The sequence below is a fragment of the Pteropus medius genome, unplaced genomic scaffold (genome assembly GCF_902729225.1).
Source record: "Pteropus medius unplaced genomic scaffold, Ma_sr-lr_union100, whole genome shotgun sequence".
Lineage (NCBI taxonomy): Eukaryota > Metazoa > Chordata > Mammalia > Chiroptera > Pteropodidae > Pteropus > Pteropus medius.
In genome coordinates this window covers 22,314,828-22,342,096 of record NW_024354502.1, presented here as the reverse complement: position 1 = coordinate 22,342,096, position 27,269 = coordinate 22,314,828, and the positions used below count along the sequence as shown (strand labels likewise).

Sequence of the window (27,269 nt, the reverse complement as noted above, 5' to 3'; positions counted from 1 at the left end):
CCCATATATATTTGTAATAATAATAATAATAATAGCATCTTAATAATGATTGCTCTTTAAGGAAGACAGTGCTGTAAGTACTTTATACAAGTTAATTAGTTTAATCCTCAAAGGTACTATTATTTTTTTTAACACCTACGGCAGCTGGTATTCCTAGGTGGTCTCCCATCCAAGTACTAACCAGGTCTGACCCTGCTTAGTTTCTGAGGTCAGACAAGACGGGCACATTCAGGGTGTCATGGCCGTAGACTCAAAGATACTGTTCTTATCCAAATTTTACAGATAAAAAAACTGAGGCACAGATACATTATACAAGTTGCCCACTGTCACTGGGCTAGGTAGGTAGGATTTAAATCCATGTGTGCTGGCTCCAGAGTTATTATTGGTCTTAACCACTTTACCATACTGCCTATGTTTAGCTGTATTGCTACTATTTTGCTAAAAAGTAGGTAAGCAATTGTTGGATGAATGAATAAATGTAGTAATTATCTTAATTTTCACAAACAGTTATAATAACTGTAAAAATGTGATTGAAATACAGTCTAAATACAATTTATTTTTTTTCCTTTGTTGATTTGTAACAAAAATTTTATTTGAAAGTGAAATGAGTTAGTATAAAGTGATCGTAGTGATAGTTATGTTTTAATTTTTAACGTTCTCTCTAATAATAATGAAAAACATTCAGAATACATTTCAGATTTATGACCAAATAGTATCCAGGTACAGTCTCTAATTAGGTAAAGCTTAGTAAGTTTTTTTATTAAGGTTGATCAATTTTTATTTTGTCAGGTCATTCTCCTGTCTCACCTTCAATTCCCTGTTCAACTTGCCTTACAGTCCTGTTCTAGCTGTAGTTTAAAACACATTTTGAGGACATATTTTTAGTGGAGATTTTAAACATCATACCATTGCAGTTATCTCAAATACTGCTGCTCTCTCTCTACTACTGTTACTACAACCACCACTACTATATATGAGCCTTTGTCATGTCCTAGGTATTGTATATTATTTCCATTCAGCAGAGTAAGAAACTGAGGCCTAGACAAGTTAAGTAGCTTGTTAAATATAACTTGCACAATTAGTTTTTTGTAGTTTAACAAGGTATTTGATGCTACTTTTTGACAAACAATAATTCTTAAACTGTATTTGTGTTGGAGATTTCATTTTTCTTTTAAGAAAGTAATTTGAATATTAGAAAAAAGATTAAGTACTTACTAATTTTTATTTAATATTTGTGTTTTAAGGAATTGAAATTACCTTTCACTTTTTTAAGTGGACATATTCATGAATTGAGGATCCATGTACCATGGACAAAACTGGGTTCGGAATCAGTGGTGATTACCATCAACACAATGGAATGCATTTTGAAACTTAAAGATGGAATGCAGGTATGAAATTATTGAACCTAGTTGTTTATATTAACCAATTTTATAGTTATTAGTGTTTGATAGTTCTTTAACTTTTGGGATATGTCAACTTTTATATAAATTAATCTTATATACTAATTATTTTTACATGCCTATTGAAGTAACACAATTAATTGCAAAAGGGTGTTATTAAATTTGTATTAAATGTCCTAAGGGATATTTTAATACTGATTTCACTTATCTGATCATAGCCCTCATAGGGATCATGTAGATTGCTTATTATCTATATATTCATTATAGGTGGGGCCTAATTGTGTCCAATTTTCAGGCGAAGGTTTTTGAATTTTTGCAAAGTAACTGCATGATTTTTTATTTACATGACATTTCTAAATAAGGTGACAACTTCTCAAGTTATTTTTTGAGAAGATAAAAATATATCGAATCTGACTTTATATACCAAATTTTATTGTTGTCTTTGAAGTTTTGGCATCAGAAATGGATTTTTTTCTGACTTATTCTCTGACCTATCATATTTCTTTTTAGTGTTTTTTATAAAGATGTAATATTGATTTTAAGGAGTTTGTACCAAAATTTTTCTAATCTAGGAAGCAAATAGGTCTGGACAGCAGCATAATTGTGATGCATTTTTCTATTTTCATCTTGCAGAAAAGTAGTGTCTGTCCTTTGTTTTTATTACTTTTTCCTTAACTCACATTTAACTTTCTGTTTTAAGGAATGCTTTCTGGAACCAGATGAATTGAGGAGAATTAGTAAATTGACTGTTTTCATAAGCACCTTAAGGCAGTATTAGTGTATCCTTATAAGTATAACAAGTCTCTGTGAAATTAGTTAAGATTATTTATGAATTGTTAGAATCATTTTCTATTTTAAGTGGATATGTTGAGTGTCATATCAACTCAAATTTTTTTTTTTTTTCTTTTATGAAATCTTTGATTTAAATCTGGATTACCCAATTTAACTTAACTAATATAGTTCCTGGAAGTAAGAATATCAATGCTATATTTTCCCATGAAAATTTATTTTGTGAACTTTAAATATTTGGTAGATTGATTTAATAATCTATAGATAGTTATATTGCAACAGAGTTTTATTTTACATTTGTATTTGATAATACTTAAATGATTCTTAATTATCATCTGTTCTTGGAATTTAATTTTTTATAAAAGTCTGGTCTTGGTTATGCCACCCATGCAGTGTTCCATATTACCAGAAAAAGAATCCAGACACTTTTTTCAATGGGAAGGTGAAAGTTTCAAGGCCAGATGTCCCATAAGAAACACATTTTAGAAAAGGCAAATTACAACTAATTATAGAGTCTGCAGAAAAAGATTTGTAACACATGACTTAGTGCCACCTAGAACTAATATTTGATATTGGACTGTGCAGATGGCTACTGCAGGAATGATCAGATTTCCTTCTTGTATGGCATTTGAGACTTTGGTGGTGTGTACAGCATAAGGTCAAAGCGTTATGATTGTAAACCACTCTCAAAACAAGTAATTTTTACAGATGTTTAAAATTTTGAGGTAGAAAGGATTTTTGAGAATTGTAGGTTTCATTTGGACAAATTATTCAGCAGCGTATACCCTTGGAGAGTAGTACTTGAATTTATGCTGGTGATTGGAATTTATTTTTCAGTAAGAAGATTATAGATGAAACATTTTTTTAACAGTTTATTTTCTTGTTTTAAGCATGATTAATAAAGTAGAAAATAAAGTTAGAAAATTACACATGTACTTGTAAAACTGAATAAATTATTCCAAATTATTACATTATAGAATCACAATGAAGACTTTTTTCCTAAAAAAAATTAGTGTGGGATGGTATGTTAAATGGAGGGGCCCTTAAGAGTTATAGATATTAAACTGTTAAAAGTAATACTAATGGGAATATAATTTAGAAGTTAGTAATCTGAAGTTTAATTCAGAAAAGATCATTACAAAAATATAATATTGCTAAGTGCCTTGATAAGTTATGTTTAATTTGTAAAGTTTAATTCTACCAGCGTTAGTTGATTTCTTACTCTTCAGTGCATTGCTTCAAAAGCATTGCTAAGAATTTTATATAATTTTCTCCACAAAAGACAATTAGATTTATAATGATTTGAGTATGATTCTAGTGAAAATAGTTATAATATACTGCCTTTATATATCTTTGTAAGTAGTTCTAATTATAGAAATTTCTTTTTGATGAGGACGTGACCAAGTTGTGTTAGGTAAAATAAAGACCACCTTGTTCACTTTGAGTTATTTTTAATATATTGATATTTCACTCAGAAAATATTTATGAACTTTTCACTATTGACTCAGAGACGTCTGTTGTCAGTTCATACCCATTTTAGATCCTGCAGATTTGTTACCTATGAACTGTTTGTTTGGTTTTTTTTTTTTTCTTCAGACTTCAGATACAGAATTTGATTCAAGACATATCATCACCAGTGGTCCAGGTCTTTCTTGTTTGTTTATTTAGCTAGTTTAGTCTGCTCCAGCCTAATCTAATAAATCTTTGTGGACCCAGCACACAGCTCAAGAACAAAAACATTAGTAGTAATTTACATTTAGCCATGTGGTCCTCTCTTTTTGCATATTCTTGCTTGTTCAGCCTCTGTGGACTTCATCTAAAATGGGGCAAGACTTGCTACAACGTTCTTTCATTCCATGATTGTGTATGCTTCTCCACTCACTGTGTTAGTAAGTCTTGCAAAAAGCTTCTTCAACCTAAAGAGAGTAGTAAATTTATCATTGTACCACCTAGAAAGTAAACTTTAAAAATCTTTGGACCCCATAAATGTAACCATTTGCAAAGCTGTTGGTAGAAATAATATTTATTATTCATTAAAAAACTTAAAAAAATCTGTTGACTCTAAACCAAAACTTTAAAATACCATTAAAAATTTGAGATAAAGAGCTATCAGTTTGACTTTTAAGATTTCACATAAATGTAATAACACATGAGTTTTACTTTGTCTTATTTCACTCAGAATAATGCCCTCCAGATTCATCTATGTTGTCACAAATGGCAAGATTTCTTTTTCATAGCTGAGTAACACTCCAGTTCCTGTGTGTGTATCACATTTTATTTATCCATTCATTCATTGATGGACACTAATACATTGTTTCCATATATAAGCTCTTGTGAGTAATGTTGCAATGAGCATGGGAGTGCAGATATCTCTTCCAGATAGTGATATTGTTTCCTTTGGATATATACCTAAAAGTGGGATTGCTGGATAATATGGTAGTTCTATTGAAAAAATTTTGAAGAACTGCCATACTGTTTTCCATAACGACAGTACCAATGTACTAAAGGTATACAAGGGTTCCCATTTTTCAACATTTGTTATCTCTTGTCTATTTGATAATAGTTATCCTAACAAGTGTGAGCGATATCTCACTGTGGTTTTGCTTTGCATTATCTTGATGGTTAGTGATGTTCAGCACCTTTTTAGGTACCTGTTGGCTATCCATATATCTTCTTCAGAAAAACATTTACTCAGTTCCTTTGCTCATTTTAAAATTGGATTTTTGTTGAGTTGTATGAATTTAATTTTTTATTTATATTTTAGATGTTAACTCCTTATCAGATACACGTTTTACGAATATATTCCCCCATTCCATAGGTTAACTTTCCATTTTGGTGGTAGTTTCCTTTGCTGTGCAGAAGCTTTTTAATATGATGTAGTCCCACCTGGTTTTTCTTTTGCTTCTGTTGCCTGTGCTTTTGGTGTCATATCAAAAAAAAAAAAAAAAAATCCTGACAAGACTAATGTCAAGGAGTTTTTCCCTTAGATTTTCTTCGAGTACTTTTCAAGTTCCAGGTCTTATTTTTAAGTCTTTAATTAATTTCAAGTTAGTTTTTGTGAGTGGTGTAAGATGGGAGTCCATTTTCATTTTTTTTGCATGTGGATATTTAGTTTTCTCAGCACTATTTATTGAAAAGGCCATCCTTCATTGTGTGTGCTTGGTGCCCTTGTCAAAGATTAGTTGACCATATATGTATTGATTTATTTCTGGGCTCTCAGTTCTGTTCCTTTGATTAAAAAAACAGTATATGCTGGTACCATACTGTTTTGATTACTGTAGCTTTGTAATATAGTTTGAAGTCAGGAAATCTGATGCCTCCAGTTTTGTTCTTCTTTCTCAAGATTGCTTTGCTATTTGAGATGCTTTGTGGTTCCATACAAATTTTAGAATTATTTTTCCTATTTATGTGTAAAGTGCCATTGGAATTTTAGTAGAGATTGCATTGAATATGTAGATAACTGAGTAGTATGGACAGTTTAACAGTATTCTTTCAATGTGTGAATACGAGATATCTTTGTATTTCTTTGTGCCTTTAATTTCTTTCATCAGTGTCTTATAGTTTTTAGTGTAGTGATCTTTTACCTCCTTGGTTAAATTTAGTCATAAGTATTTTATTGTTTTTGATGCTATTGTAAATGAGAATGCTTTCTTAATTTCTCTTTCTGATAGTTTGTTAATAGTTTGCAGCTGGTTTTTGTATATCAATTTCATATCCTATAACTTTATTGTATTTGTTTATTCTAACAATTTTTTTTTGTAGGGGGTCTTTAGAGTTATCTATATGTAAGATAATGTTGTCTGCAAGCAAAGATAATTTTTCTTCTTTCCTATTTGGATGCCTTTTATATCTTTTTTGCCTAATTGCTCTGGCTAAGACTTTCACTACTATGTTGAATAAAAGTGGTGAGAGTGAGCATCTTCGTCTTGTTCCTGATCTTAGAGGAAAAGCTTTTAGTTTTTCACTATTGTGGATGTTAGCTGTGAGCTTGTCATATATGGCCTTTATTATGTTGAGGTACGTTCCTCTCTATACCTATCTTGCTAAGAGTTTTTAAATCATAAATGGATGTTGAATTTTGTCAAATGCTTTTTCTGTATTTATTGAGATGATCATATGATTTTTGTCTTTCATTTGTTAATGTGTATCACATTGATTGGTTTGCATATGTTGAATCATCCTTGTATTTCTGGAATCACATGGTTATGGTATATGATCTTTTTAAAGTATCATTGAATTTGGTTTGCTAATATTGAGGATTTTTGCATCTGTGGTCATCATCATGGATATTGGCCTATAATTTTCTGTTCTTGTGGTGTCTTTTTTAATATTAGGTAATGTTGGCCTTATAGAATGAGTTTGAAGTATTTGCCCCTCTTCTATTTTCTTTCAAACATTTGAGAAGGATTGGTATTAATTCTTTAAATATTTGGTAAAAATACACCAGTGAAGACATCTAGTCAGACTTTTGATTTTGGGGAGGTTTTTGATTTCTGATTTAATATCCTTATTAGTAATTGGTACATTAAATTTTTATTTGTCCAAAAATCTTTATTTCATTCTCAATCTTTAATGATAGTTTATTTGGTTACATCAGGTTGGCAGTTATTTTCTTTCAGTACATTAAAAATACTATTCCACTATGGAAATGGTTTTATTTTTACTGTTGAGTTTTTGCCTTTTAGTGTTGTCATTTTATTGTATATTTTTCTAGTTGTATTTAAGACTTTTTTTTTCAGTCTTTTGTGTTTTTCAGTTTTACAACAGTGTCTCTGGAATGAATTTCTTTTTTTAATCCTTGGGATTTATTGTCTGTGGATTTATGTTTTTGATTACTTCTGAAAAATCCTCAATTTCTTTGAATATTAATTCAGTTTTATTCTCACTGTTGCCTTCTGAAACTTGATTTTTCACATATTAGACATTCTCAGTCATTCCTTTGCAACCTAACCTTTCATTTATTTTTTATTTTTATTTATTTTTTATTTCTTTGTCTCTCTGTGCTCCAATGTGGGTAATTTCCTCAAATCTGTTTTTTATCTAATTCAATAAATTTCTCAGATCATGAACTTTTGTGCAACTCATAAGACTTTGGATTTTACTGTCATCCAGTGGTTCTCAAAGTATGATCTGAGGACCCCCAGGGATTCCCAAGTTTTTTCAGGGTATATATATGTTAAACTATAATAATACTAAGACATAGTTTACTTTTTTTCATCATCCTTTTATGAGGATAGAATAGAATTTTGAGGATAGAATAGAATAGAGGCTACTTGATATATGATATTGCAACAGATCGAAGACAGAAGCTGATATGAGAATCCAGCTATCTTCTATAGGCCAGCTTTTTAAAAATGTAAAATAATTTTATTTTTTACTAATTTTCTTTTTGTTTGGAAAATATTGGTATTTTTCATAAAACAAAAAGTTAAAATTTTATAATTCATTTATAAGTATTACATGTGGTAAATTTATTAAAAGTAATTATAAAAGAATATATACATAAAATCTATATTTCAACTTTTTCATTTCTCATATGGTAAATATGGATATATATAATCTACATACAAAAAAGATGTTGGGGCTCTCAGTAATTTTTAAGAGGGTAAAAGTTCCTGAGATCAAAACATTTGAGCACCACTGGTGTAGAGAGTAGGGAGCTATTGAATTATTTTAAGCTAGTAAGCAACTTGATTGAATTTTAGATTGAATTTTAGGAAGTTGACTGGTTTTTCAGAGCGGAAGAATAGATTGGAGGATTTCAGATAATTAGTTAGGTTCACTTTACCATAATCTAGAAAAATGATGGGAACTAGATAGAACTAAGTCGTTGGCTGTGGGCATGGAGAACTGGGAACAGATTCTGGAGGGAAATGTAGGGGGGAAGTTGAGATTCTAGGATGACTTCTGGAAATTTTATTTAGGACTGTCGGGATGAATTATGGTACTGTTAATTTGGATTCTTTTTAGAGGTTAAAGATTTGTCTGTCAAGCTCATCATATAACAACATAATTAGTAATCGGAAGTCACTGAAGATTAATATATGAAGCAGGCATTATTCATTGCGGGTAAGACGTACAAAATTATTATTTTAGTACTTAATTTATTTGAAGGAAAAATTGAAAAGTTCATTCAAATCTTTATTGAGTACCGTACTAAATACTGATGTGGCTAATGAGACAAAACCTTTCTCTCGTTGAATGTTTTAAGGAAAAAATATATCTTGGGTGGTTTATGATTTTAATTTTGGCATAGAAAGTTTGTAGTCTTAGAACCATCATAGGGTAAAATACTTTGTTTTAGGTTTGTTTTCAAGCTGAAATTTCTTGAGTGATTTAAAAACAATATTGGAAAGGAAATAAAAAACCAAAGCCACAGATGAAAATGAAGATAAATTTGTTTCAAACTCTATTATTTGCTTTAAAAATTTGAGAACAGAATCATTGTTTCTTGAATTTCTACCTGTGTCTACAGCTTCCAATTAGAGAGTAGAAAGAGGACTCTTTTTAGTTAGCTGTTTAGAAAGTAACATTGTTACAAAGACCTGTTTCTTTAAAAAATACATATATTGATTTAAGTCATAGGATCTTTCATTATGTCATGTGTAAGCTTGAAATTTATGCCACACAAATAGCAAACTTGGCATAAAGTGGATTTTTGGTTACATAAGAATTTTTTTTTTCTTATTGAGGAAATTTTAATTCTTGTTTGCCATGTTGGATGTTTTTGATGGGTACCATTGTATTCGTTTAATCCTTGGAAAGGTTTTTCGTTTTGAACTGCGGTATTTTTATTCTCCCATAGCTCTCTTACTTTAGGAAGATGAAAAGTCACATTTAGATTAAGATAAGTAAGGAAGTCTCAGTTTCACGAAGGACTTTCTAAGAATGTTATGAATGAATTAAAACATAGGGTTGCAATAGAAGTGCCAGTACAACCTTAATTATAGTATTCAGTATTGTAGACACCATAATTTATAGGTCTGAGTGCTGCAAACTGAACAGAAAATGCTGCTTTGAGACTTTTGCAGGTTGCTGGTAGTTACAATTTCTCTTTGCCCCTTTAGCCTTGAGCCATTCCAATATGTTTTCTGGCATTAAGATAATGAACAGCATAGATTGCAGCTGCTAGTCTTTTTATTTCTGTTTGGTTCACAAATTCTATAGGTTTCTTTTCAATCCATAAAATGCAGTGGTTCTCTGATTTTTGTTTTGATGATGAGATACTGCTAATTTTGTTTTTTCTTCAACATGTTTTATTTTGCCAAGATTTTCTTTTTGAAACTTGTATTTAGAAACTGTATTGAGTCTACATCTGAACCAAGTTTTCTATAGACAGATTATATTTGGGTTTTATTAGTCCTGACAATTTCTTTATATAATTGGAGAGTTTTAGATTATTTAAATTCTGTGAAATTTTTAACATGGTTAGGTTTAAGTCTAACGTCTTTTTGTTTGTTTTCTATTTGTCCCATCTGATTTTTGTTCCTTTTTAATTCTGTTCCTGCCTTTTTTTGCATTAGTTGAGTATATTTTACTATTCCATTTTGTCTTCATTATTAGTTTGTTCCCTATACCTCTTCTTTAAATTTATTTTTATTTATATTTATTTTTTATTATTTTTTAAATAAAGTTTATTGAGGTAACATTGGTTAATACAATTATATAATTTTCAGGTATACATTATCATTTGACATCTGAATATTCTGTTATGCGTTTACCGCTCCAGGTCCAGTTTCCTTCAGCTACCATATATTTGATCCCCTTTACCCACTTCACCCTACCCCTAAACCCTATATTTGACCCCCTTTGCCCCATCTACCCTTGCTCCTTCCCCACCCCACTAGTAACTACTAGTCTGTAGTCTTCTGGTAACCACTAGCCTGTATCCGTGTCCATGAGTCTCTGTTTGTCCTGCTCATTTGTTGCTTTTAGGTTTATATCCCACATATAAGTGATATCATGTGATTTTCAACTTTTTCTGTCTAGCTTATTTTGCGTAGTATGATTATCTTGCAGTCCATCCATTTTGTCGGAAATAGCAGTATTTCATCTCTTCTTATGGCTGAGTGGTATTCCATTATATATATGTGCCACAGCTTCTTTAGCCAGTCACGTAATGTAGAACACTTTGGTTGCTTCCATGTCCCGGCCATTGTGAATAATGCTGCTATGAACATCGGTGTGTAAATATCTTTTTGGATATGGGTTTTCAAGTCTTTGAGGTAAATACCCAGTAGAGGGATTGCTGGATCATATGGTAGATCAATTTAGTTTTCTGAGGAACCTCCACACAGTTTTCCATAGTGACTGTACCAATTTGCAGCCCCACCAGCAGTGTATGAGGGTTTCTTTTTCGCCGCATCTGCTCCAGCATTTGTTATTACTTGTCCTGTTGATTATAGCTATTCTAACAGGTGTGAGATGGTATCTCATTGTGGTTTTGATGTTGAGCATGTTTTCAAATATTTGTTGGCCATTTGTATGTCCTCTAGGGAGAAGTGTCTGTTCAGGTCCTCTACCCATTTTTTGACTGGATCATTTTGTTTTTGTTGTTGTTGTTATTGAGTCGTATGAGTTCTTTGTATATTTTGGATATTAGGCCCTTATTGGAGGTGTTGCTTGCAAATATATTTCCCATTTGGATGGTTGTCTCTTTACCTTGTTGACGGTTTCTTTTGCTGAGCAGAAGCTTTTTAGTTTGATGTAGTCCCATTCATTTATTTTAGCTTTTACTTCCCTTGTCTTTGAGGTCAAATTCATAAAATCCTCTTTAAGTCCAAGGTCCTTGAGTTTAGTTCCTATGTTTTCTTCTATGCATTTTATTGTTTCAGGTCTTATTTCAGGTCCTTAATCCATTTTGAGTTAATTTTAGTGTGTGGTGATAGACATCAGTCTAGTTTCATTTTTTTGCAGGCGGCTTTCCAGTTTTCCAAGCACCATTTATTGAAGAGGCTTTCCTTTCTCCACTGCATGTTTTTTGCTTTTTTGTCAAAAATTATTTGCTCATATAAACATGGGTTTACTTCTGGACTCTTGATTCTGTTCCATTGGTTTGTGTGTCTGTTTTGCTGTCAATATCATGCTGTTTTGATTACTGTCACTTTGTAGTATAATTTGAAGTCGGGCAGAGTGATGCCTCCAGCCTCATTCTTTTTTCTCAGGATGGTTTGGCAATTCGGGGTCTTTTGTGCTTCCATACAAATCTGATGATTTTTTGTTCTATTTCTTTAAAAAATGCCAATGGGATTTTGATGGGGATTGCATTAAATCTGTATAATGCTTTAGGTAATATGGTCATTTTAACTATGTTGATTCTTCAAATTCAAGAACATGGAATATCTTTCCATTTCTTTGTATCTTCTTCGATTTCTTTTAATAGGGTCCTGTAGTTTTCATTATATAGGTCCTTCACATGTTTCGTTAAATTTATTCCTAGGTATTTTATTCTTTTTGTTGCAATTGCAAAAGGAATTATTTTTTCCATTTCTTTTTCTGACACTTAATTATTAAAATATAGGAACACTATAGATTTTTAAATGTTGATTTTGTATCCAGAGAATTTACTGTATTTGCTTATTGTTTCTAGTAGTGTTCTTGTGGAGTGTTTAGGGTCTTCTGTATAGAAAATCATGTCATCTGCAAATAGTGACAGTTTGACTTCTTCGTTTCCTACTTGGATGCCTTTTATATCTTTCTCTTGTCTGATTGCACTCGCTAGGACTTCCAATGTTGTAATAGCAGTGACGACAGTGGACAGCCTTGTTCTTGATCTTAGAGGGAAAGTTTTTAGTTTTTCAGCATTAAGTATAATGTTGGCGGAGGGTTTGTCATATATGGCCTTTATTAGGTTCAGGTGCTTTTCTTCTATACCGATTTTGTTAAGTGTTTTGATCATAAATGGATGCTGTATCTTGTTGAAGGCTTTTTCTGCATCTATTGATATGCTCATATGATTCTTATTTTTCAATTTGTTTATGTGGTGTATCACATTAATCGATTTGCATATGTTGAACCATCTCTTTGTCTCTGGGATGAAGCCCACTTGATTGTAGTGTATAATCTTTTTAATATGTTGCTGCATTCAGTTCGCTAGATTCTTATTTAGGATTTTTGCATCTGTGTTCATGAGAAATATTGGTCAGTAGTTTTCATTTTTTTATGTTATCTTTACCAGGTTTTGGTATCAGAGTAATATTGGTTTCATAAAGTGTGTTGGGAAATATGGCCTCCTCTTCGATTTTTTGGAAGAGTTTGAGGAGAATAGGTATTAAATCTTCTTTGAATGCTTGTTAGAATTCACTGGTGAAGCCATCTGGTCCTGGACTTTTACTTTTTGGTAGGTTTTTGATGATTGTTTCAATTTCCATACTGCTGATCGGTCTATTTAGATTTTCCAGTTCTTCTTGATTCAGTCTAGGAAGGTTGTATTTCTCTAAATACTGGTCCATTTCTTCTAGGTTATTAAATTTGGTGTTATATACTTTTCCATAGTATTCTTGTATGATCCTTTGTATTTCTGCGATGTCAGTTGTAAAATGCCCTTCTTTCATTCCTGATTTTGTTTATTTGTGTCCTTTCTCTTTTTTCTTTAGTGAGTCTAGCCAGGGAGTTGTCAATTTTATTAACCTTCTCAAAGAACCAGCTCTGTTTTATTTATTTTTTTCTATCGTTTTTTTTTTTTTGTTTTGTTTTCAGTTTCATTTGTTTCTGCTCTAATTTTGATTATTTCTTTCTTTCTGCTGACTTTAGGCTTCATTTGATCTTCTTTTTCTAGTTTTTTTAGATGAAGCATTAGGTTGTTTATTTGGGCTTGTTCTTGTTTTTGGAGATAGGCCTGTAATGATATGAACTTTCCTCTTATTTCCACTTTTGCCCTGTCCCAGAAGTTTTGATATGTTGTACTATCATCATTTGTTTCTATGTATCTCTTGATCTTTTTATTTCTTCTCTGACCCAGTTATCCTTTAGTAACATGTTGTTTGATCTCTATGTATTTGCATTTCTTCCTGCTTTCTTTCTGCAGTTGATCTCTAGTTTCAAAGCATTATGATCAGAGAATATGGTTGGTATGATTTCAACCTTCTTATATTTGTCGAGGCTATCTCTGTGTCCCAGTATGTGGTCGATTCTTGAGAATGTTCCATGTGCACTAGAGAAGAATGTATAAGCAGCTGTTTTGTGATGGAAGGCTCTGTTTGTGTCAATTATGTCCAGTTGGTGTAATGTGTCATTTAAGGATGTTATTTCCTTATTGATTTTCTGTTTGGAAGATCTGTCCATATCTGACAGTGGGGTATTTAGGTCCCCTACTTCGATAGTGTTTTGGTCTGTTTCTGCCTTTAGTTCTGTTAGTAATTGCTTTACATATTTTGGGGCTCCCTGATTGGGAGCATAGATATTACTGAGTGTTATGTCTTCTTGGTTTATGATTCCCTTTATCATTATGAAGTGTCCCTCAATATCCTTCTTTACCTTTTTTATTTTGAAGTCTATTTTATCTATTAGTACTGCTACTTCCGCTTTTCTCTGAATGTCATTTGCTTGAGATATCATTTTCCACCCTTTCACTCTGAGTCTGTATTTGTCTTTGGAGCTGAGATGTGTCTCCTGGAGGCAGCATATGGTTGGGTTTTGTTTTTTGATCCATTCTGCAACTCTGTGCCTTTTTATTGGTGAGTTCAATCCATTTACATTGAGGGCGATTATTGAAATATGAGGTCTTCTTATAGCAATTTTATGTTTTCCTTTCTGGTAGCTCGGTGTTTCCATTTCTTTCTTGTCCTTGTGCTTCTGTTTCTTTATTTTGGTTGAGTTTTGTGGGTTTTGCCTCTAGTTCTTCTTGTTTTATGTTATATACAACAGTTCTGAATCTTTGGCATGTGGTTGCCATTATGAATATGTAAAGGATAGTTATATACATAGTCGTTCATTTTCTTCTGCGCATGCCTTATTGCCATTCCCCTTTGCGAATGTGAATCTTTGAATCCTCCCCTTTTTAATTATTGTTGTCTAATTTTGTTCCTATGCATGCTGAACGTTCGTTACTATCTTGTTAGAACGATTCTCTTCTTATTATTTAAGCTTGTAATACCCTGTTCTTAATGAGGGTTGCATTCTGCTGCTTCTATTTGCCTGATAGTCACTTTCCTCCTAATTGTGGTTTTTTTTTTTTGTTTTTTGTTTTGTCATTTTGTCTTAGGTGAGCTGTCCCCTTTTAGTATTTCCTGTAGTGCAGGCCTTGTAGTGGAGAATTCCCTCAATTTTTGTATGTCTGGAAAAGTCTTAATTTCTTTTTCGTATCTAAAGGAGAGCTTAGCTGGATACATTATTATTTATATTTATTTATCTATTTATTTATTTATTTATCTATCTATCTATCTGCTTATTTATTTATTTATTTATTTATGTATGTATTTATTTATTTAGAGGTGAGGCAACTCTTGGTTGACCTCACAGATTGCAAGGACCTTGTCAGCTTACATTCCCTTATCTTTTTATTTATTTTTTTTACACCTACAGCACCTGGTCTTCCTTGGTGATCTCCCATCCAAGTATTAATCAGGCCCAACCTTGCTTAGCTTCCAAGATCAGATGAGATCGGGCTTGTTTAGGAGGGTAGCATGGCCGTAGTGAATACATTGTTCTAAGCTAGTAGTTCCTTTCTCTTAATAGTTTAAATATTTGATTTCATTCCTTTCTGGCTTATAAGGTTTGCGCTGAGAAGTCTGAGGATAATCTAATGGGTTTTCCTTTATATGTTACTGTTTTCTTCTCCCTGGCTGCTGTGAGAATTGTCTTTGTCGTTGATTTTTTATATCTTTAATGCATTGTGTCTTGGTGAAGGTCTTTTCGAGTTGAGATAATTGGATGTTCTGTTTGACTTCTTGAATTCCAAATTCCTGCTCATTCCTTTGCTTTGAGAAATTCTCATCAACTCTATGTCTGAAAATGCCTTCTAGTCTCTGCTCCTTTTCCTCATCTTTGATAATGTCCATTATTCTTATGTTTTCTATCCTGATGGTATCAGCTAGTTCTTGAATTTCTCTTCCAGTATTTTTCATTCTTCGGTTTCTCTCGTCTTCCTTCTGATTTATTTCTAGATTTCTGTGTTTGTTATCACTGATCCTTTCCTCCATTTGGTCAATTATATTTCACAAGCTTGCTGTTTTATTTTTCAACTCTTACAGTGTGTTCATCTCCAAAAGTTCTATTTGTTTGGTTTTTTTTTTTGTTTTGTTTTGAGAGTTTCTGTCTCCTTGCTCTGCTCATCTAGGTGTTTTTTCAATTCCTGAAATTGTTGATAAGAGTAGTTTTGGAACTCACTGAGTTATTTTAGAAGTACCATCCTGAATTCTCTGTCATTTAAATCTCTTATTTCTATGTCCGTAAGCTTATTTTCTGGAAATTTTTCTTTTTCTTTCTGAGATGCCTTGTCACCTTGGTTGTTCGTGGTGTTTAATGGACGATTTCTCCACCTGGGTAGTGATGGAAATGTATTCTATTGTTTTTCCAGAAGAAGATCTATTATATAAAGATCTCTCTTTAGCCTGTTAAAAAGAAGGTGCTTTTCTTTTGGTTTTCATTAGGTAGCGTCTAAGCCTCTTGGATCCCTGCTTTATATAAAGTCTTTATAACACTTTTTAAATTTTCTTGTAGATATTTTAATCACGTTTGTTACACTCAGTTTCAGTTTCTGTCATTGTTAGTAATAGTCTCTGCAGCATTTGCTCAGATTCCCCTGGGCTCTGTGTGATCGTTCTCAGAGGGTATGAGGGCGGGGTGTGGGGCCGTCTGGGTTGGGAGTTGGGGGCTGTGGCTCCCCTTGGTTTTGCAACCAGGGCCAGTAAAAATCAACTGTTGTTTTTCTGTGGTCCTGTCCCACTTCTCTGCTTTCTGCCCTTGTGACTAGGCCCTGCAGCGTTCCCAGGCAGGGCTGTTTGGGGAACTAGCTGCAGGAACTTGCTGCTCCTTCCCTCTCCCTCCTTCTACAGGGAACTCTGTTGGTTGTGAGAGGCAGCTTCTTTATTTCTCCCAGTCCACCGCCCGACACCTGGAGTTCTGACCTGTGGTAGCTCATATGTGCACATCCCACTCTCAGATGTGCTGGCATACAGTTTGGGTGTTTTTCGTTGAGTTTTAGATGTTCAGCTTATTGTTTCAAGGGGAGAGATATAGGGATGTCTCTCACTCCGCCATATTTCCTTTCACCTCCTTCCTATACCTCTTTATTTAGTTTTTTTTAATGATGATTTTGGGTTGACTATATGCATGTTTAACTCATCATCGTCTAATTTCAAGTAACATAGTACTTCATAGATAATATATTCTTTTGAATGCTCACAACAGAATGCTTCTTATCCCCTGCCATAATTTGTGCTAATGTTGTTATAATGTTGTGCTATACATGCTGCAAATCCATAATATATTGTTGTTATTACTATTAATATGATTTGCTTTGAACAGTCAATTTCTAAAAAAAATTTAAAACCAAGTGTCTTTGTATTTACTCACGGAGTTATTTTTGTCATTCTTCATTCCTTTATGTAGAGTGAACTTTTCATCTAGTAGCATTTTACTTCATTTTGAAGAACTTTCTTTAATATTTTTTTGCAGTCCATTTCATCTTGCTACAAATTTTTATAGCTTTTGTTTGTTTGAAAAGACTTTGCTACTTTCTTTGCTTAAAAATTAAGTCTTGATTTCTGGACTTAACCTTTAAGGTAATTCCTGCTTATCTACTTATTGCTAGGGCTTTATATCATCGGAGAAGAACGAGTTTTCGTGTTATGGGTGGTTTCTTATTGGCTGCTATGGTGGTTATTGCATTGTTCTCGAGGCAGGGAGAGATCTTTTTTTCCTTAAAAGCAGAAGATGAAAAATGTTCTCTCTTGTCAAAATAATTCTTATCTTTCTTCTCCTTGTTGGTTATGTAGGAGTGGTACATGCGTGAAAGCTCTTCCTTCAAGTGTTCTTGACTCCTTTTTAAATGGAGTTTTCTTTATTTATTTTTACACTTCCTTTTCTTTACTCTTTCAACACTTTTCTAATAAACTTTCAAATATTATTTGTTAAAAATTTTCACTTTAGATAGGCTATTTATCCAGATGAGCTTTATATTCCTCATTTGCTAAATGAGAATGACAATAACTTATAGGATTTTTGTGACAATTATGAACAAGGAATGTAAAGGTTCTTGAATTGTTTGTACCAGTAGTATTTACTCAGAGTATTTTACAATGTAAGACTTATATTTGTTTATTTAAAAGAAAATATTCCCCTTTAAATAATCAGTATTCTGCAGTTGAGGATTATTTTCTTTTTCCACTCCTATCAGCTTTTATCTCCTGCACTGCACTGTGCACAGTATCCTTAATATGGTAGATGCTTTTCTTTACTGTGTACCACCTTCATTTTACTTCACTATCTTCAAACCCTTATTTATGTTTGGACTTAATGGAATCTTTTCCTTTCTCAATTTACCCAATACCCACTTTTTCTTTACCAACTGTAATCTAGCTTCTCATCTCTCTAATAGAACTACTCTTTCAAACTTCTGTAGTGATCTGTTACTATTGCTAGTATTTGTTTTTTAGTTCGAGATGATGATAAATACTGTAATACTTAGATTTATTGTTTTTTTGGTGAAGAATTAAATTTGCGCATGTTGTCCAAAGAGAATAATTTTACGGAGTGAATCTTGTTTGATGTTGATTATTTTGTGCATCTGAATACACAGAGGTGCTCTTGTTGATCAGTACTCCTTAGTTGTGGGCCTGGACTTCAGGGAGAGTTCAGCATTCTTCAACAGTGCACTGTTTTCCTGGCATGTCTTACTGCATGCCTCAACTAGTCTAAATGTAGACATCCCCCCAAGTTAGATCTCCTTCTCGACTTTATTATCTTATTTAGTAGAAGTATTATTTGCTTCTAAAATTCATTTGTTTTATAAAGAAGATAGGAAATAACATTTTTGACTAGAAATAAACTATTCTAATGTTTATAATACAAATGGCAATGATAAAAATGGGGGAAATTTTATTTAGAGTTCTATCTATTAAGTGGTTCACATTAATAGAAGATTTTCATACGTATCAAAGGAAAGCCAATGAGAGATTGGATACACCTTTAAGAAACAAAATAATTATTCTTTTCTTATTATCAAATTAGACAAAAGCTGTTAAATAATATATGCTCTGAAAAAGTTTATATATGGTTTAATTTTTTAATAGATAAGAATATAATATAGTCATGTACCACATAATGACGTTTTGGTCAATTACGTATGGTGATCCCATAAGATAATGGAGTTGAAAAATTACTGTTGCCTAGTTATGTTGTGGCATAATGCATTATGTATTTGTGGTGATGCTGGTATAAAAAACCTACTGCCTACCAGTTGTATAAAAGTATAGCATATATAATTATGTACTAATAAATGACCGTTACTGGTTTATGTATTTACTATACTACATATTTTGTTATTTTAGATTGTACTCTTTCTACTTATTAAAAAAATTTTATTTTATTTATTTTTTTATTATTGTTTTTTAAATTAAGTTTATTGGGGTACATTGGTTAATACAATTGTATAATTTTCAGGTGTACATTATAATATGACATCTATATATTCTATTGTGTGATTACCACCCAAAGTCCAGTTTCCTTAAGCTACCATATATTTGATCCCCTTTACCCACAGCTTATTTCCTTACACTTGCTTTCCTTTCTCTTTTTGAACCTTTACTCTTCTATTAGAAATTAGATAAATTTTCCCCCTAGTTGTTTTAGATTCCTGCATAATTTAGATATATCTGTGGCTTGATTTTTTTTGCCTTAAATATTGGAAACATGGGATTACAAAGCAATTTCAGGTTGAATTATTGTTTATCTTGTACATTTTCATTAAAATTTATGGTTTAAAGCAGGAGTCATCAAATGATGGTCTGTGGGCCTGCTGCCTATTTTTGTTAATAAAGGTGTTTTTTATGGCTGCTTTCATGTTTCAGTGGCAGAACTGAGTAGTTGAGATGGAATCTATACGGCTTGCAAGCCTTAAATATTTATTGTCTGGCCCTTTATAGAAAAAGTTTGCATATCTTTGTTTTAATAATTTAATTCTATTAAAATTAAAAGTCTAAAATAAAAAAATATCATATTGTCTTTTCTTGATAGTTTATTATATTATCTTTATGTAGAAATAAATAATTTAGAAAAGTAAAGTATTTAGCGTTTTATTACCAGATAACCTTGATTAAGTCATACCCAAATAACTTAAGCCCTTAAATAAATGGAGTAATTTTCTTTAGAGATATGAAGGAAACATTAATAATGAATGATTAGAAATTAAATTATTAGAATATATATATTTGTGTATGTATGTGTGTTTGTTAGTTTTTATGTGTAGTGTGAGGCAGGTATATGATTAACCAGTTCTTCCTGTACCATCTGAATGATCTCTCTTCCCTACTGATTTATAATGCCACCTCTGTCATATTTCAAATATTCATATATATCTGGCTTTGTTTCTGAGCTCTTTTCCATTGATTTATTTATTTAAATTACTGTAGTTCTATAATAAATGGTAATACTGTAGGTGGGACAGTCTCTACTTTCTTTACATGTCATATGTGTATATATAGGTATTGGTCATATCTTTCTGTGTGGATCCTATTACATTTAAAATCTTTTAAGGCTATTCTAGAAGATTAATTTTATTGTGATTGAATTTCATTGATTTCTTTGCCTACATTAATTTTCTTTTATTCTTTAGAATAGTTGTTTGCAGGTTATTTTGAATAGGGGGCTCACTGTCTATTTCACCATCTTTTCTTTCAGATCCATCTTTGCTCATCCCTTCTTGTGTGGTAGCTTTACAGTTACTTCCTCTGGTCTCTAGTCTAGAACCAAGTCTTATTTTGGCAATTCAGGGCTCCTGCAATGTTGATACTGGTTGATATAGAGTTACTTGTCTCAATATTTGCGAGATTTGCTTCCTTCTGACTTCCTTGCCAGGCAGCTTTATGCTATGTCCAGGCAGCAGCTGGCAGCAGCTCTTTTTGGCCTCCTTTCAAGAGTTGGGAGTTTCACTGTATTACTGATTTCAAGAGTTGAGACTTGTAACGATCTCTTGCCTTACATGGACCATTTTGAGTCTTTATAGTTCTCACCTGCCTCTGCCAGCTTTTGCATCTTGAGCATAGTGATATCTCTTCTTTAGTCTGATACACTGCTTTGAGCCTAGCTAAAATTTTCTATTTTCACTTTATTGTTAGCATCACACTCCCCCTCTCCCGCCCCCCGCCAATGTTTCCAATTATCTAGTCTGCTGTATTTTCAGAAACATAAATCCTTATCACTTCTATTTGAACTAGTCTCAAATCTTTATCTAACTCTGATTGCTGATTTGATCTTTACTAGTACATGTTCAGTTCCTTTGTGGCCATATATATTGGTATGATGTGCCTTCCTCAGAAATGCCACATTATCTAAAATAAATCTACTATTTTACTTTAAAATTCAGATTTAAAAAATCATTTGGTTAATCCCCGCATAGTCTGGAGCTTAGAGAACAGTGTCATCCTATTTGCTTCATGGATAGGTATCTCTCTTTCTACCCTGAAATTTTTGAAGCTCATTAGTGTCGTTTTGCAAAGTTAGAGCAGCTATAAAAGAGCATATTTTGCTTTATTAGGAGACTGAGAAGCTGGTTGTGTCATTGACTGAATTGGGATGTAAAGGACAGAGGATTTTTTTTTTTTCCCAGGGAATGGGGTTAAGGGAAAAGGAACAGTCAGTTGAAGAGTCCATGAGTTGTGTTTTAAACTTGTTGAATTTGAGGTGCTAGCATTAAAAAAATTCTCATAGTTACCTCATTTAATTTCCAAACTTCTATAATAATCTATCAATTGTTGGTATCTTTGCTTTTCATTTCTGTCACATAACCAGCAGATTCTTTATCCTGAATGAAGTACTTCATCTATTAGTTTCCTACTTAAAAGTTTTATTTGCTCACCAATATTTAGAATAAAGCTTACATTTCTTGGAATGATATTCATGGTGGAGACCATTTGCTCTAGCTTCTTTTTATAGCTTAGTATTTCATTGCTCTCTATATACTTGCTTATTCTTTTTTTTAATAAGACACGTGCTTTCTTCCCTCCTACTTTTCTTTGTTCAAACCCCTGTCCCCGCCCCTTGTTTTTCCTTCAGGGCACAGTCTTTTTAAACCTCTTGTGCTTTGAAATGTTTTTCTGACTGCTCAAGCTCATTTCTTTCTCAGAATATGCAGTATTTAGTACTGTATTGTTTAGGTGGCCTTTTTTCAGGGATGGCAATAGAGAAATGTTAAAATTATGCCATTTAATGCAATTTTAAACTGTTTACATGAATCTCTTTATGCTTTAGTTTCCTCATATTTAAAGGGGGCTACCCTTGCACAGAGAATAGTGTTATTAAGAGATATGAATATAATGTGATTGTTAGCAGTAGGTGACATGTTGGAAGTGCCATAAATAAAAAGTTTTTTTCCTTTTGTCTCCGTTTCTTCCCTCCTTGCCTTTCTTCCTCTGTTCCTTTCTCCTTGCTTTCCTGTTTTTCTTTCAAGCTTAGTGGTTACAGAAAAGGCTTTTTGGTCATCCCAGTTCTCCCATTTCCTGTCTTTTTGGCCTTGGAACCTCTTAAGCCCTAATTTCCTTATCCTTAAAATACTTGAGGCCTGGCACAGATAAGTGTTCAACAATGTCACTGTTGTTTCTTCGTGACATATATTATTGTTGACTAGCTTAAATTGCTCTTAATCTTTTTATGCATGTATTATTTCTCAAGTGGGTATGTGAAGTACATGGATAAGGGTACCACCTATTTATACCACTTATTTTATTTCAAACTGCCTAACACATACTTTTCTTTGATCAGGTATTCCTTGTTGAGAGAAGTTATATATAAGAAAACGAATTATAGTTTTATTAGTCCATTCAAGCACTCAATTCTCTCTAGTGAATCATGCTAAAAATTAGATGACAGAATGTGGCTTAGGCCAGAGTACATACTTTTGTACTTTTGCCCTTAATTTCAGCCTATTTCACCTTCCAAATCTAAGAGTGGATCTAACTACTTCAATCTAGTTGTTTAAAAAGAGGGAAGGAAGAGAAGTTGGCAATATGATGTACACCTACTGATACGAAGGAAAGGGATGTCATAGGCATAATAAAGAACAAATTTTCCCTAACATGTTGCTGTTAACTGGCATAGTTTGATTTTTCTCTGCCTGGGGCGGTGGCTGTGTGTGTGCAAAGAAGCCAGAGGAGAGATGGCTAATGATTGCATCATCTGGGGAAAATGGCTCTGGTCCTGTTACCAAGTAGCATAGATCTCAGAGATAGAAAGGCCCCACCACACAGGTGTTTACAGTTAGTACAGTGATCTTTTTCATTATTAAAGTATAGCCTAATGAATGTTCAGTTTTGGCCTGTCAGGTTAGCTGGTCCTCCTTTTGAGAGGTTCAAGTAAAAAAATTCAAGAAAGTGTCAGCTCTCTTCTTCCCCAGCCTATTATAACCCTTATCCTCACTCTTGATTGGAGAGAAGTGGAAGCAGCCCCGTGGGCTAAAGTTGATGTGTGAAGAAATTGGGGGGCGTGCACATTCCTCCTTAAGTGTACTTGGCATTTTTTTACTGACTAAAGTTTATTGATATTACTGTGAGGGTAGAGGTGAGGCAGAGATGCCCATTTTTATCATGAAAACAAGTGTATGTGTTTTCCCTGGCCCTCTCTGTGTTCTCCAAGTGTATACTTCTGCTTTGGTGACTTTATTTGGCTCTGACTCTCCAAAATACAGTGTTACTAAACATTCTTTATTGTATCTGATAATTGGCACTGTACTTGCTACTGGAGAGGATAGAGGTGAATGTCCCTAAGAGCTTTGTAGCAGTTCATATCCTACGTTCTCACACTCTGTTTCAGAAGCTTTTGGTGACCAGAGCTGCCAGGTGAGCCTTGGTCTTTTTCTGATTGCCATCTTGATGCCACAAGATAGAAGAACATAAAACATATCACTTCTTAGTTCTACCTTTTAGTTTCTCCTTCAGCTCTTTTCCTGCATTTTAACCTCTGTCTGCTTTTAAACAAGGACTTGGAATGATTCATTCACCTGTTTTAAGTTTTGTCCTTAGTCTTACTCATAAAATTGTGAATCTAGGAGTCGATGGTTTTCAAGTTTTAAGTGACCAGACCTATGAGGGCTAAGGTGAAAAATATGGTGGTACATGATCCCATGATCTGTCAGTATGAAAGTAATGGATCTGTTTACATACAGTGTTTGCCACATTTTCCCTCTCTTAGGAACTTTTGTAAGGAAATGACATTCTTGCTTGTTTCATGAGGAGCAAAGGGCAGTGTTTTCAGAAATAGCTATGTGGTCCCCAAGAGAAAACATTCTTTTGCCATGAAATATACTTACCAGACATTTTGGAAAAATTGCAACCTAAATAAGAAAGATATAACTGTAATGTGTTTGGGGTTAAAAATTATCTCAAAACATTTTAGCTAGTATATTGGAGAACAGAGTTTCTTTTATTAGAATTAGAGACTTTCAATGAAGTAAAATGTATAATAGTCCAAAATGATGCATACTGGTTAAAAGCAGATGAGCTCAAACTAAAGATGGAAGTAATTCCAGTTTTAATAGTAAGTATTATAATTCTCATTTTGCTTTATTTTTTAATTTAATTTAGTTGGGTCAGGATTAAATGGAAGCTGACTTGTAATTGATACAATTAAAATGTAATTGAAATGAAAACAAGTTCAGATTATCAAAAGAGTTATTTTCTAATTATACTGTGCATATAACCATGATTTTCTAACCATGGTTAAGAAATGTTTTCACATTTTGTAATGTTTGTTTCATAGTATATATTATTATGAGTACAATTATTAATGTTCATTTTTAAAGCACACTAAAATTTCAGGTTTATTATAAATTTTGTTTGAACAAATAAGGCTATTTAGTTTTTCTTTTGAATAATAAAAATGTGCAGTTTGTAGGGAAGCCTAATTTACTTTTTTTTTTTCTTAACTATTTGAAACTTTAACTGGTGTACTTTACCCTTTTTTCCTGTTAATCATTTTTCAAAAATAAAAATAACTTGTTCTTTCTTTTGCTTTAAAATGTTTGTCATCTTCTGCATGCCAGATTTATTGGACTGCAGTAGTTTTAGTGCATTTTGGCTGGAATGTTTACTATGACATCACTATAATCTATATACAGTATGTGATTTCAGATGGTTTTAGTGTTAAATATTTTCATAATTATGCTAGTTTTGGCAGTTCACTTGGAACTTTTTCACATCTCTTTAATGAACATGTTTTACTTCTGGGCTTTTGAGACAACCATATGTTTCAAAAATTAATAGTCTGCTTTTAATGTTAACATTGTGCAGAAGTGTGTGACTGCAGACACTTTTAAGGATGTAAGTTGAACTAAAAGTAATTACAGTAAAGTTTTATTCACAGTAGTAGTCTTTTAGTATTTAGAGAGTATAACATCTCCCCAAATAACAGAAGATTTCATTGTAAAGATTGAATAGTGAAGTTGTTTTGCCTTAACTTAAAATGAATATAAGTCCATGTGAAATTTTCACTGTTTATGATAGCAAATCTTTTACTTTTTTGATTGTATTGAAGTTTCTAACAAATTTTTTCTTTTGCTAATATATCACTAGTATTTGATGCCATAATATTTTGTAAAAGATTCATCTTTTATTATTATTTCATTCTTAGTGTGGTATTGAATAAAAATTTTTGTTTTCCAAAGGGCTTACTGTTCTTATTTGCCTCTTTCTTTAAAATGAATATAGGATGACCATGAAAGCTGTGGTTCTAATTCTACCAACCGTAGTACTACTGAGAACACAAAATCATCAGTAAAACCTCGAAGAATTCAGCAGGCTGCTCCCACAGATCCTGATTTACCACCAGGTAATTTCTAATGGGATTGATGAAGCCATATATCAGTTGTTAAATCGTCATAGTCCTTTGTGTAATGTACACTTTCAGTATTCTTTAGTGCCATAAAATATTTACACTGTATGTGCATATGCATTTGCTGCATGAATTCAGAACAGATTGAGTCCAGAGCCCTCACAGGTGTCTTTCATTCAGATTTTGATCTGTTTTGCAGCAGGTTGTTCCTAAAGTTTCTCTCTCATATCCTCTCCAAGCAAAACCTTGCCTCTGATTTCCCACTCATAGTCTCTTTGTTCCCCTTGCTTCTTGATAAACAGAGGAAAGATACTAGATTGTTCTCAGTTTCTGGAAACTATCAAATTCACAACAGAATCACATAATTTTGTAACTGGAAGAGACCATCTTTTTCTTGAAATTTTTATTTTCCTGGAACAGTAGTGACATACATAAAAGTTCCTTGATAAATATTTAATGGGTAAAAAATCAGTGATCGTTACATGTTAGCTTTGTGGCTAAAGCTCATTGCTGCATTTTTACAGTTAGGAGCTGTTTATCAGTCACTTCTCTTCTGATTTTATTTATCAGCCATTTCTTTTTTTCTGAGGTGAAGGTGACATTGCTATACATTTAATCTCTGCACCAAAGGTTTGTAGGCTTTCTGCTGGTTTTAATCTGTTTATTTTTTGATAATCTTCTGGCACTATTTGCTTTACCTTCAAGATGCTGGAGTTAGGTACACCATTTTATAGCCCTCCTCCGTCAAATAATTTGTTGAGCAATTACTGGGAGACAGAACAGTTAAACTTAATCTTGCTGAAGGAAAAAAAAAAGGGATACTTTGAGAATCCGGTTGGATAATGGTAAATCGTTTTATTTAAAGGTTAATTCATATGGTTATTTGAGGACTCATTTCTGGTAACCTTATCCTGCCCAGAAACCATATTAATGTTCTTTGATTATAGAGATGAATTCTTGCACTTAACATTTTCTAGGGCAAAGTTATTTCTTCCAGAATCTGTGGTTATAGTTTTTGAGTTTGAACATTTACATAGATCCAGAGGTGCTTATTAAGAACAGTTTTGGTGTTGCCAATAGTTGTTTGTTCTATACCCTTGAAGGATTGGTGACTATAATAGAAAAAGAATATGAGTCAATATCTAATATTTTCTTTGCAATTTCTATGCTTAATATCTAGAGTAGTCTTTTTCAGATTATGTATCCTGACCAGATAGTGCATTATGAAAGTAATATAGGAGGTCATGGCAGGAATTTAAAAAATATGTGGTGTAAAATAGAAAACCTGATAGCATATGGCATGTAGTAAAGGTTGGTAATATTTCAAGAAACTTTTGCATATGTGTATGCCTATGCTAGGTAATAATGTATTATTTCTTACTGGGAGAGGAGTCAAAAGAGTTTGAATATAACCTATTTGAAATACAAACATTTTCTTTCAGTTAATGATGTAGGCCAGGACCTTCAATTACTGCTAATAATAACTGTTTTGAATTTTGGGCTTAGCATATCTTTTAAGATATGACAATTCTTATTTAGAGACAGAATTTAAGGTTGGTTCATTCACTCATTCATTCTTTCCTCAATATTCTCTGTACATTATCTCTCTGTAAAAGGAGACTACTTCTAAGCTAGATACCTTGATGATTCAGTTCTGTGCTCTCTGAAGTGTATTTATAGCCTTTGGCTTTTCTCTAAAATGGCTTCAAAGTAGGTTATGCTTCAAACTATTATTTTTTAAATAACCTTTAAGATATCTAGTGTTTATATTTCATTTATTACAGAAAAGATGATAATTGGAGAGCCTTTATTTTGTTCTTTTAGATTGAATTTAAAAATATTTTATGGTGGAGACAGGCTGTTCCATTCTCTAAATCTTTATTGTTATGTAAATGAGAGTATGCTAGGGTATCTAATTGAAGGCTATCTTTGTCGTCAAAGAATTAATTGCTTAGTATATAGGAGTATATTTGTAAACTAACTACAGTGCAAAGTGAAAGCAAAGAGAAACACTAAGAAACACTTAAAAAGGAGTGATTATGTGCAGGTGTGTGTGGCTTCCCAAACACATAGGTAAAACAGAGAGGCAAGAAAAATTGA

At 32.6% G+C, this 27,269-nt stretch overlaps 1 protein-coding gene across 19 annotated transcripts in view; it reads left to right on the top strand.

Annotated features, from left to right (window-relative positions):
• Nucleotides 1-27,269, top strand: part of VPS13B (vacuolar protein sorting 13 homolog B) — a 685,469-nt gene that overhangs the window by 16,219 nt on the left and 641,981 nt on the right. For all 19 annotated transcript variants that reach the window (XR_005650917.1, XM_039853834.1, XM_039853836.1 and 16 more), the window contains 2 exons: nt 1,245-1,388; nt 25,046-25,166. Coding sequence is in view for 18 of the 19 variants with exons in the window: in XM_039853834.1 (XP_039709768.1) it covers nt 1,245-1,388; nt 25,046-25,166 (265 nt within the window). In the remaining variant the exon portion in view is untranslated. The remainder of the gene's footprint in view (nt 1-1,244; nt 1,389-25,045; nt 25,167-27,269) is intronic.